Source organism: Chiloscyllium plagiosum, chromosome 17, assembly GCF_004010195.1.
Source record: "Chiloscyllium plagiosum isolate BGI_BamShark_2017 chromosome 17, ASM401019v2, whole genome shotgun sequence".
NCBI lineage: Eukaryota > Metazoa > Chordata > Chondrichthyes > Orectolobiformes > Hemiscylliidae > Chiloscyllium > Chiloscyllium plagiosum.
Genome location: NC_057726.1, coordinates 51,690,634 through 51,703,506, shown reverse-complemented (window position 1 = coordinate 51,703,506; position 12,873 = coordinate 51,690,634). Strand labels below are relative to the sequence as shown.

General features: G+C 37.2%; 1 protein-coding gene across 3 annotated transcripts in view; it reads right to left on the bottom strand.

Annotated features, from left to right (window-relative positions):
- Positions 1–12,873, bottom strand: part of ctcf (CCCTC-binding factor (zinc finger protein)) — a 41,875-nt gene that overhangs the window by 24,925 nt on the left and 4,077 nt on the right. For all 3 annotated transcript variants that reach the window (XM_043707054.1, XM_043707055.1, XM_043707052.1), the window contains exons 2-4: positions 9,100–9,864; positions 6,606–6,776; positions 134–267 (exon numbers count right to left, since the gene is read on the bottom strand). In XM_043707054.1, the coding sequence (XP_043562989.1) occupies positions 134–267; positions 6,606–6,776; positions 9,100–9,859 (1,065 nt within the window). In that variant the 5' untranslated portion in view covers positions 9,860–9,864. The remainder of the gene's footprint in view (positions 1–133; positions 268–6,605; positions 6,777–9,099; positions 9,865–12,873) is intronic.

The window sequence follows — 12,873 nt, the reverse complement described above, 5'->3', positions numbered from 1 at the left end:
GTTAACATCCCCAAAAAAGGAATGCAGTCATAATATCATTAACCATTCTTATGAATCTACCTCTAATAAACTGAACCTTAAACTAGTGTTTGTCACTTAAAATTAATACAAACTCAACCATTTCACCTCTTACCTCCACACTAGCATAATCACACATAGAGCACTTGAATGGCTTCTCATGTGTGTGTTTGTAGCGACGATGCCTCACCAACTCCCCACTGGTCACAAATGCCATGTCACAATCAGGACACTTGTGTGGTTTAGTACCTACAAAATTTATAAAGATGATATTAATTTCATGATTTCGTGTAACCAGCATGGAACTTCTTTTCATTACCAGTTTTAGAAACATTCAAGCTAGTAATCATTTATACGAATAAAATTACAGTTTTGAAACCATTACCACTTTCACATCAGAAAGTTTTCCTCCACTAAACTCATTAAAAGTGGCCCGAGATAAGTCTCATTTACCAACTTAAAATTCACGCTGCTGTTACACTTTCAATGTAATGTAAATTAATTACAATTTGTAACATCATCAAAAAGCAATAACGAAACCAGTAAGAAAGAGTCACTCAATAAGAGATAATAAAAGAGTTGCATGACTTTTGGAATTTTATCCACTGAGAATGAAAGGAAGTGTTCTGTCGTTTCAAACGAATCCATTTTCTTTAACCCCAGATGACAGCAATAGAAGGACCTTCAGACACAAATTCTAGGAGGATCTCAACTGAATGATTACGCATCGACATCTACCTTCTATTCTTAAATTCTATTATTCTCCCCTGACAAAATTGCCCAAATGACACATCATCAAGCATTTTCCAAAGTTTTCACTCATAACTTTCCTAGTCAGATGCATGAAAGCCAAGGTTGTGTTTCCTGGCCCCACAAGAAACCCTTTATAAACTGATCCTCCCAGAGTACTCTGGCTTCCAAAGTTAGGCATCAAGGCACAGAAAATACATACAAACATTACATGATTCTGCTCTGCCATTTCTCCATGAAAAATATAAGATCCTACAGCTTGTATAGATTTTGCTCTATTAGTTACTTCCCATTGAGAAATGGGTGTCGAACAGTTGAAAACCACTTTGGATTTTTGGCATCCGAGGGATGCTATTACCAGAAAGCTAAATACCCACTGAAAAGAAGGTCTGATAACATTACACCTTCAACTCCTTTGTTGGACCATTGTCAACCCAATTTTATAGCTTTGAGCCACCAGCAAACTACAGCCTGTGAGTGAAATACACAGAAGAAAATAATTTGATAACATTTCTACCACTCTTGCATTAACCAATGACCTCTAAGTTGGAATTGCATTTAGATTCTATTCATTTTGTCATCGTCAGTCATGGAAGAATTCTTTGGCCCACTGAAGCCAAGCTAAAATATTTAAACTAATCCCACTTCCCAACGATTGGCCTATAGACCTGAATGTTACAACATTTCAAGAGCTCATGTACACCTTTTAAAAGTGGAGAATTCCTGCCTCTACTGTCCTCTCAGGCAGTGCATTCCAGAATACAATTACCTTGTTGGTAGAAAAAAAAAAGTCCCTCAAACCCCCTCTCAGCCTCCTTCAAAATATACACTATTGTTATTTGGTCTTCAACAAGGGTACAGGTGGTTTCCTGTCCAAGCACTTCAATGTTCTACAACTTTACTTGGTCCTTTCTCAGCCTTTTCTGCTCTAAAGAAAATAATTTGTGCCTGTCCAGTCTCTCTTCACAGCTAAAACACTCTTAATGAATCTCCTCTGCACCCTCTACAGTGCAATCACATCCTTGCCATACTGCAAATAGCACTCCAGTTGTGGCCTAACCAAAGTTTTGTACAACTCCAACACAACCTCTTTACTCTTACCTGTGCCATGACTGATAAAGACAAGCATCCTGTATGCTCTCTTAACCCTATAAACCTACCCTGGTACCATTTTCAGGGATCAGTGGACATGCACACCAAGATCAATTTACTGCTCTTAGCTTCCTAGTGTCTTGTCATTTAAGTACTCTCTTGTCCTGCCACTTCCACCAAAGTGCATTAACGTACACATTTTATGGTTAAATTCTAACTGCTACTGATCTGTTCATCTGACCAACCTGTGTAAATCTTCCTGTAACTCAAGACTTACCCCCTCACTATTAACCACACAGTCAATCTTAGTGTCACCTACAAATTTACTTATCCTCTCCACATTCTCAAGTATATCATTTGGATTACGAACAGTAAGGGACCCAGCACTGGACACCAGCCTCCAGTCACATAAACAGCCTTCTATGACCAACACCTGTCTCCTGCCATTAACCAATTTGAATTCATCTGGCCAAGTTACCCCATGTGCTTTTATCTACTTTATCAGTATCCCATGTGGGACCTTGTCAAAGGCTTTGGCGAAATCCATATATACATCAGTTGCATGACTCTAATCTACACACCTAATCACCTCCTCAAAACATCCAACCAAATTTGCAAGGTATAATCGCCTTCTGACAAAGCCACACGGACTCTCGGTCATCAAATCTTGCCTGTCCAAGTAAGATTAATTCTCCCCTTTAGTATTTTCTCTAACAATTTCCCTACCATAAGCGGCACAGTGGCTCAGTGGTTAGCATTCCATCCTCAGACAACTGCCTGCGTGGAGTTTACACATTCTCCCCATCTCTGCGTGGGTTTCCTCCAGTGCTCTGGTTTCCTTCCACAGTCCAGGGATGAGTATGTTAGGTGGATTGGCCATGCTAAATTGCCATAATGTCCAGAAATGTGTAGGTTAGATGGATTAGCCATGGGAAATGCAGAGCCACAGGGACCGGGGTTGGGTCTGGGTGGGATGTTCATTGGAGGATCAGCATGAACTCAATGGGTAAAATGGCCTGCTTCTGCACTGTAGGGATTCTATAATTCTACCACTGATGTGAGGTCAATAGTTCCATGGTTTATCTCTACCACCTTTGCGAAGTGGAATACATGATCTGCTCCCCAGTCCTCTGATAATTTCTTTCTAGCCATACGGAAAGTAAAAATCTGGATCACAGCTATTGTAATTTCCTTCCTCATCTCCCATGCAGTCTGGGATACAACTCATTCAGACCTGAGGATCTATCCACTTTAAGCCTACCATCGCCTCCAATACCTCCTCATTCTTTACGTCAATCTGCTCAAGAATCTCTCCATAAATTCTATATCTAAATCCTCTGTCTCCCAAGTACAGAAAAAAAGTGAAGTACTCATTTAGCACCTTACCAAGATTGTCCAGTTCTACACACAGGTTCCTTCCTTTGTTGCCAGTGGCCCTGCTCTTTTTCTGGTTTCCCCTTCCCTTAATATACATACATAATATCTTGGGATTTTCCCTAATCATAACAGTGTTTTCTTATGGTCTCTCTTTGCCCTTCTCATGGCTAAGTTCCCCTTGCACTTTCTATATTCAAAAAAATCTCCATTGATTTATTGCCCTCTGCACCTGCTAAAAATCTTTCTTTTCCTTATCTAGTCCCAAATATCCCTACACATGAGCTCGTTGGGCTTGTTGCTCCCACACCCTCCCCATTTCATTTCTGAATGCTCCCCACCGTTCTGCAGATTTTCCCAACAACTGCTCACAGTCTACTTTGGATGAGGTCTGCTTTTCCCCAAATCAAAACACTTTGCAAAAAAAAAACCTTTCCCTTTTCCACAAAACCCAAAATCATATTGCGTTGTGGTTGCTTTCATTAAATTGCTCCTCCACTGTCGCCTCGACCACATTCATTCACCAGATTTATGTTCAACACATTGCCCAAAGGATGGCATTCTACATGTTGACATTTAAAAAAAAACTCTCCTGAACATATTCCTGAAATCTGTCCCCTCTAAACATTTTACACTATCACTATCCCAATTAATGTTCAGGAAGTTGAAATTCACTAACGTAATGTAATGTAATTACCCTATTGTTATTAACATCTCAGTGAACTGCCAACATATCCGCTGACTGCTTGGGGAGCTATAGGACATTCCCACCAATGTGACTACTCCATTTTTATTCCTAAGTTCTCCCACACAGACTCATTTGAAAACCCATCCAAGAAACTGTCCCTCCTTACTGCACATGGTGAATGTGCAGTATATGGTACACAGTTGCACATGGTAAACTGGTTACCATGCATCAAGGAACAAGCTATGTGATCTCAGTGTGTAATCAAACTGAATTAATGACCTCATAGTCAAGGATTTTCTTGGCAAGAGTGATCATGTCATAATGGAATTTCACAATCAGTTTGAGGATGAGACGTGCAGATCTGAAACAAGTGCCTTAAACTTAAATGAAAGTAATGTCAGAAATATGAAGATCAGGTTGGCTAAACTGGAATGAGTTAATATGTTAAAAGGTAAAAATGGTACCGTAGCAGTGACACATATTTCAGATATTCAGAACTCTCAATGAAAACATTCTATTGATAAATAAAAATTCTACAAACAGAACCCACCATCCTTAGCTACCAAAGGACATGAAGGATGGTATCAAATTGAAAGACATGCAATGATGCAGAGAATATTAACAGGCCAAAAGGTATGGAACATTTTCGATACTAAAGTATGAATAAATAAATGGGAAATTGAGAGTATAGAGAAAAATAAGTAATCCATAAGCTTCTACAAATATATAAAAAGCAAAAATAAAAGTGCTACTGTTGTGTTAGAGGCTGTAAAACTCCAGCTGATGTTATGCAAGCATTCCCCTTTTGAATCGTGGATGTTAGTTGCACGAGGAGAAAGTAAGGACTGCAGATGCTGGAGATCAGAGTCAAAGAGTGTGGTGCTGGAAAAGCACAACAGGTCAGGTGCCATCTGAGGAGCAGGAGAGTCAACATTTTGGGCATGAGCCCTTCATCTTATGCCCGAAACGTCGACTCTCCTGCTCCTTGGATGCTGCCTGACCGGCTGTGCCTTTCCAGCACCACACTCTTCGACTCGATGCTGGTTACTTGAGAATTCTGGGTGCCTGAATCTGGATAACAGAGACTTTACATAGAGTCATTATTGTATCCAAGGAGACCACTACCCATCACGTCTGTGCTAGTTGTCTGCACAGTTTCCCCACTCTACTGTTGCACACCTGAAGGTTTATTTGGCTCAACTGCCCATCTAATTTCAATTGAAATCATAACTGATGGCAATCCTCCTAAATGCTCTAGATTCTGCAAAGGTATCAGAATTAGAAAACAACAAACATAATACACTACCCAAGAGAGAGAAAGAAATTAGGTAACTATAGGCCAGCTCTTCTAATGTCATTGGGAAAATGCTAGGATCTATTTTTAGAGCAATAATAGCAAAGCATTTAGAAAATCACAATACAATTAGACAAATTCAACATGGATTTCTGAAAGGGAAGTCACATTTGACAAATGCATGAGAGTTCTTTGAGTAGTAAGTATGGTGGATAAAGGTGTACCAGCAGATATACATATTAGATTTCAAAAAGGCATTTGATAAGATGCCTCAGGAAATATTGATAGTTTTGCAGGTTGGCAAATTCTAACTAGTCGGAAGTCAGTACTGCAGATGTTGGAGATCAGAGTCAAGATTAGAGTCATCATCAGGAATGAAGAAGGGCTTTTGCCCAAAACATCAATTTTCCTGCTCCTCAGATGCTGCCTGACCTGCTGTGGCTCTTTCAGCACTAATCTAAATTCTAACTAATGAAGTGTCACAGGGACCAGTGCTGGAGTTTAAACTATTTGTGACTTGGATGACTATATTATATTGTAATGATGCAGAGGTGGGTAGGAAAGCAAAGTGTTAGGGGGAGACAGTCTGTAAAAGGATATACGGTTAAGTGAAGGAACCAAATTGGCAAGTGAAGAAAAACGTGGGAAATGCAATAAGTACATGTGGAGGCAAGAGGATTAATGTAATTTTATAACAGATAGGAACCTTCATTTCAGTTAAAGAAGTTTGCCCAAGAAAACTTTAAAGGAGAAAACCTTTGTTTAAAGAAAGGGTTAACATTAGAAACAACTCCGGTATTACAGTACATCTTTAAGGGGTTCCTGTAAAGTACCTGCTGTGCCTTTCAGTCTGGTATTAGAAATTATTCACAGAAGTATCAGCCATATAAATCTCATCTCATCCTTGTTAGCAATTGTGACAGGAAGGATCAAAAAGTAGTTACTTACCTGAAGACAGACTACAATATGCTGTAGTACAGAGAGAACATGTCCTTTTACATGAATTGCAAGATGTTAAAGGTGAATTGCAAGATGTTAAAGGTAAATGGCACATTGGCCTTCATTTCACATAGGATGGAGTACGAAGGTAGAAAATCCTCTTAGAACTGTATCCAGTATGGTCAGTCCATTTAAGTTGACAACTGGCCGCAGGATGAATTTGTGAAGCTTTCATTACTTTCCCCACATTGATATAGTATAAATGTTTGTTCGTATCAAAAAATTAGTTATGAATGAAATAGGAGTTTGCTGAGAAACATTCTTTTTGCAACTAAAAAAGTTACTCCAAATCTTTTGAAATTAAAAGAATTTTTTGTCGGAAATCTTTTAAAACTGCACCCAAATATTTTGACAATATTTTGATACTTCAAATTTTTAATATCCTGTTACCTGTATGTGTGTTGAGATGGTTCCTCAGAAGTGTAACTGTTCGAAAAGCTCGACCACAAAGGTGGCACTTATGCGGTCGCTCATCAGTGTGGCTTTTCATGTGCCGGTCTAGATTAGAACGCCGGGGACAAGTATAGCTGCACAATTCACACTGGAATGTTTTCTTCACCCCTAAAATAATATCACACATGACATATGAAAATAGATTTTCTGTTACGAGCATTGGTGTGATCCTCTAAGATACAAGAAACTGCTTAATATAAAATATTTTTAAAAATACTTCACAATTAGCTGTAATCTATGCTTTCCCCAAAACTTCAATTTGCTGTTCAAGAAGCAAAAAAAACCCAGTACTTTGTAACTTGCTGTGCACACAGAGATGCCTTATTCATTCCGTTTCCCATCTACTTAGGAATGAAATTGCATGGCAACTTGCGAAAATCTGCCAAAATTAAGAATACTGCACATGAATTTGCAGGACATTTATAATATTGTGTACATTTTTAAACAATTAATGTCCAAACTTAACAATATCAAGTCAAAACATTTAAAAATTTGTAAACAAATTGGTCCATCCCATAAAATTATAAGTGTCAGATGTCATTTTTAAAAGTAATTTTAACATGTAAAGAAGTTACATGTGGAGGCAAGAGGATTAATGTATTTGATAACAGATAGGAACTTTCATTTCAGTTAAGAAGTCTGCTCAAGAAAACTTTAAAAGAGGAAACCTTTGTTTAACGAAAGGGTTAACATTAGAAATGACACAGGTATTAGAGTACATCTCAAAGGGGTTCCTGTAAACTATCTGCTGCATCTTTCAGCCTGATATTCACAGAAGTATCAGCCATATAAATCTCATCTCATTCTTGTTAGCAATTTAATTGTAACTTATCTAGCCAAATCATCTCAGGTGATTTCTACCTTTTACATAACCAACTCAGTTAAGTATCAGTGGATGATTCCAAACAGAACTGTTTGTTTATTATAAAATAATGATTATGTGACCATTACGAATAAAACAGTGACATCTGTTTGAAATGGTATTCCCTTTTGTTATAGCACTTTAAACACATACACAACTATACATTTCCCTATTGAACATCAGGGTCTAGCACAGAGAGACATTTGAAGCAACAAGGATTAATAACATTCTCTCAGGAAAATAATAATTTAGGAAACAAGACAGAAAATTCTATTGTGATCCATTCCCTTCTCAAGCTATTAATATGGTCCTATGTGCATATTAATTACAAAAATGTGGAGATCACATTAACTCTCAATTCTCTCAATCAAATCATCTAACAGTAAAAAGAGCTGTATTTATTTTTAATATATTATTTGTTCGTGACATTAATAAATACTTGAACAAGTTGCTATTCTCCCTGAGTTAAAGCATTTCCTGCACTCAAATAGCAGAGGAACATTACACGATTATCCAGTATTTCCAGATTATATGAAGTTCAATCACATCACTAAAATTTTGATCTTCGTAGAACTGTGGCAAGACAAGGTTGCTAGATTCATCACCTTTGAGCTGCTCTCCATTTATGCTAGGTGACTTGCTCTCAGTTTTACACTAGTCTGAATGCAGCCTAAGAATCACGAAACAAAACAGATTTCCCAGCCTCTCATCTCAGATTTACTGTCCACCAAAAGAAAATCTGAAATATATGCTCAAGCTGAAAATTAACCAAATATCTGGACAACAAAGGTGATACAGCTCTAAACATTTCTTTTGTCAACTAGTACTAATGGCATTACATCCTTAAATAGTACATCTGCTAAAAAGAATTGGAAACTCAACTGTTGAGCACTTGCCTTGGATAACATTTAATGTTTGGTAGGGTTATTAAAAATCTAAATCTTTGCATGCTACAGCGGTTAAACCATCCCAACACAATTCCAATAGATAAGGGGAAAGGGATAGTCTCCTCTCATACTGACCAATGCACATGAAAGTAACTATTTGACTGGATTTTATCCCACAGTTTTATCACATGGCATTGTCAACAAGCAAGATTATTTACTGATGCAAGGTTGTTATTTGAAACAATAAGTTGTTACTTACAACAGATTGGTCACATCTGAATTGGTCACCCCAAAGACAGCAATTGATATACAAAATCATGTAGTAACAAATTCAACTACAATATTGTTACATGACTTAAAAAAACTCAGGTTGATTACGAGGTCCAGAGGAATAGAGAGAGATTAGAGGTAAAAAAAACCTAAGGGAAAATGTTTTGCATAATAAAAAACTAAATGCAAGACTCTAAGATCAAACTAAGCACTGCACAATTTTAAGAGATCTTATGCAATTATTCAAACCCCGCTGTCACATCTACCAATATCACCCAAATGAAAGAAAGGCATACATCCTGAGCTTCATCACATCCCTCAGAAATATTCCATACATGCAGTAATAAATTACTTTGAAGTGGTGCAATTGATATGTAAAATTTGGGAGTGAAACACTGTAACATTACTATACCTTTCTTCTTAATCTTCATTGGTTTTGGAGGCTTCATAGTTCCAACTGCCTTCTCTACATTAACCTCTGAAAGTAAACCTTCCTGCTGTTCCTCTTCAAAATCATATACAGATAAGTCAACATCTTTGGAATCATCCACCTTGTAACGTAGTTTATTTTTTTTCTTTTTGACTTTTTTTACAGGTGGCTGATAATCAGGATCTTTCTGCCAGGCAGCAGATGCATCCTCATTTTCTCGCACTTCTATTGCACCATCTTCCACTGTCTCCACTTCACCATTGGCACCTACTTTCACAACCTGAAAGCCTTCTGGTAGGGGAAGAGTATGACAGATTACAGGATCTCCTTCCTGAAGTCCATCTTTGGGAGCTTCATTTTCATAGTTTCCTTGCAGTTCATCAATGCTGCTTTGGGCTACCTGCACGAGCTGCAGCTCCCCAAGATTTATTGGCTGCTCTTCCATATTCACAACCTGCAATGTGATAATCTGTGTGTCATCTACAGTGTCTGACTCATGAGCTCCACCCTCAATTGGCTGCTTCATTTGAAGTAGTGTAGGGTCCAATGGCTGCATCATCACCACTTGCACATTGCTGTTCATATTTTCCGCTGCTACCTCACCACCCTCCGATTCTTTCTGTTGCCCATCGACATCTTCTGGCTGTCCACCTTCTCGTCGTCTTTGATAAGTTTTGTGCTCTTTGACCTTCGTAAACATTTCGGACTCTTCCACAGCCACATTTTCCGATTCAGTCGCCATGGCAGCTAAAACATAAACAAAAAGTTATCAACATTTATTGTGGTGTTTTACAGTTTACAAAATCAGGACAATATAATTTAAAGTTCACTTTAGAAACAGTAAAAGCACCAGATTTGTTTTTACTGTGAGTGGCACCAAATAGAACCTGGTTTTCAAATAATTCAATAAAAATTCTATTAGAGAAAAAGCATGCAATTACTAAACTTTTCTGGTTTTATACCATCTATTATTAGGTTTAAAACTTCAAATGAACAAAAATAATAGCAGCATCATATAATGTTTGTAACAGTGTTGATTCCACGCTCCCTTTCTTCGAAGATAGGCCAGAAAACTGCAAAAGAGAACAGACACTCTAAATGTACTGCCTGACAGAACTTTCACAGGTTCCAATCCTTGATGCAATATGGATAAGGCATGTTTTAAGATGCCTTATCCATATTGCATCAAGGATTGGAACCTGTGAAAGTTCTGTCAAGCAGTACATTTGATAAGTAATAAACACTGTAAATATTGATAATCGTTCTAAAATGTATTGAGGAATATTAGAAGAAACAGCTTTATCACTCACTTGTATACAGTGTTAATATTGGTCATGTAAGTTTTGAATGTATTATATTTTTGGAAGAAAAATGAGAAATAATTTCAAGTGGCAGAATCTGTGAACATAGATGTGAGAAGATTGGTTTAAAAAAAATCCAATGGTAACACAAGGAAACCATGCTTTTGCATAAGCTCTTGTCATATGGAATACTTAAAAGTTGATGGCAGTAGAATCAATAGTAATCTTCAAAAGAAAAGGGTAAATATTTGAAGAGGAAATTAAAACACTATATTCTTACGGCAGCGTGGAGTTCTGAAATTTACAACAAGCAAACTTTCATAAGATTCCATCTTGATTTAAAAATCTTGATCAGATGTCATTTTAAAATCTTCTCTTATCGAAGTAGAACTACTCCAATTTTGTCAGTGTCTATACAAATGAATTTGTTCATAGAATAATACTGCAAAGATTCTTCTTCATTCTTTCAAAATGCCTTGAAATGTTTCCAAAGCAGAGTACCCAGAATTGAACAATACTCCAGCTGAGAGTTTACTTGTGTTTTATAATAATTCAAGATAATTTCCTTGCTTTCACACTTTGGGTGACTATTGATAAAGCTAAAGATCCAATACTTTTTTTTTAAAAACTGCCTTAGTGCACTTAAATACTGCTTCTCCACAACCTTCCTGCCAAAATCATGAAACAAGTAAAAAATGAATTTCTTTTAACAAATCTAAACAGATTTTAATTTATGGGCATATACTTTTGCAAATACTAATTAATTTTTTTCAATTCATTATGCAAGTTTTCCACAGACCTTAGGCAAATTGGCTTGTAGTTACCAAGTTTATTTCCCCAATTCTAAAAAAAAGCCTGTCACATCTGCAATCCATCAATTTCATGGCATCACCCTCATATTGAAGGAGAATTGGAAAGTTGTGGTTAGAGCCACAATTCATGGGCTCTGTTCTATACCAGGGCATGGAATCCATCTTAACCAGATAACATCTCTATTTTGAAGTCCGCCAAACTTTTAATAATATATTTATCCGATTTCATTTTATCCAAAGTCACTACTCCTATATTGCTACTTATGCAGCATTTTCTTTTCTTTTAGTGAAGCTAAATGAAAAGTAGTCATTTGGTCCACAGCAACATCATCACAAGAATGCCTTCTAATTGGTCCCTAATCAGCCCTACTTTGCCACTAACTACTTTTAAAAAATATTTGTTAGCTATTATTCTATTCTCTCACTCTCATCCCCCCTACTTACTTCTTTATTAGATCTCTATATCTTTATGCTCAGATCAATTCTTTTAAATGTTAGTTATGCCAAGTCTCCTTTCTTGATCTCAGTTTAATTGCATTCAAGGAGCTCAACCGTTGGATGCTCTTTTTTTCAGCCCCATGGGAATGTATCTCCTCTGCTTAAGTCCCTTCACTTGGAAAGCCCCTGACTATTTAATCAATGATTTTCATCACAGTTTTAAAGCTAATACACCTGGATAAGTTCATTCCCCATTCCAATTAATAACACTTTTTTTTGCAACTACACAAGGTGGTCAAGTTCAAAAGCTATGATCTGCTATGGCAATTGTTTATCCCCCATTAGGGTGAAGCCAAATGAGACTAAAAACATTTAACATTGTAGCTCATCACCAAATAGTAATTATAATTTAATTACTGTTATTTATAATGGAAAACATGACTTCTAAGTGACTTCTCCACCCACTCAACTACACCATCTTTTGAAGGTCACTCAGGAGAAAGCAGCAGTTAAATGTCCTTTTAATATTCATAAGTCAATACACATGAAGACCATTCTGTTCACTTGATTTCATCCTTCTAGCATTCCAACCATGCCCTCAGGAAACAATTGCAGTACAGTGGCAAAACAGTCTTGGTTTCAAATGTCATTCAAGGCAACCCAGCCAGCTGATAATCACACAGTCTCAACAAATATTTCTGGACATATCCTAAGTTTCTCTCTCAGAACCACGAGCATGTACATCATCGCAATTCATGATCATCTTTTCTGGGTTTACTTTCTCTACCCTATTATAGTCTTCATTTACAAGGAAAATGTCTTCACAGTAGTAATTCTGCTCATCGTTTATGAATTTTCTAAGTAGCAGGTGGCTGCTTTCAAGTTGCAACTGAAATGATATACCATTCTACTGGTGCAGCAGCTGCAAAACTAATTTTGACATCTCCTGGGCTTTGACATAACTCCCTGTTCACTTGTTTGTATCAACCTCATCCTGTTTTTGATTGCTTGGTGCCATCACCCAACACCCAAGTCCCTCAACTTGTCTTTTGGAAAGTTCCAGTCCTCTCAACCCTCCCAAATTCACCAATACCCTTGAAAGACTATTTGAATTTATAAATAAATATCGCAACTTATTTGTGATCTATTAACTCAAAATTCTTTCTAAAATCTTGGTTACATCACAATTCTACATTCACTCTCAA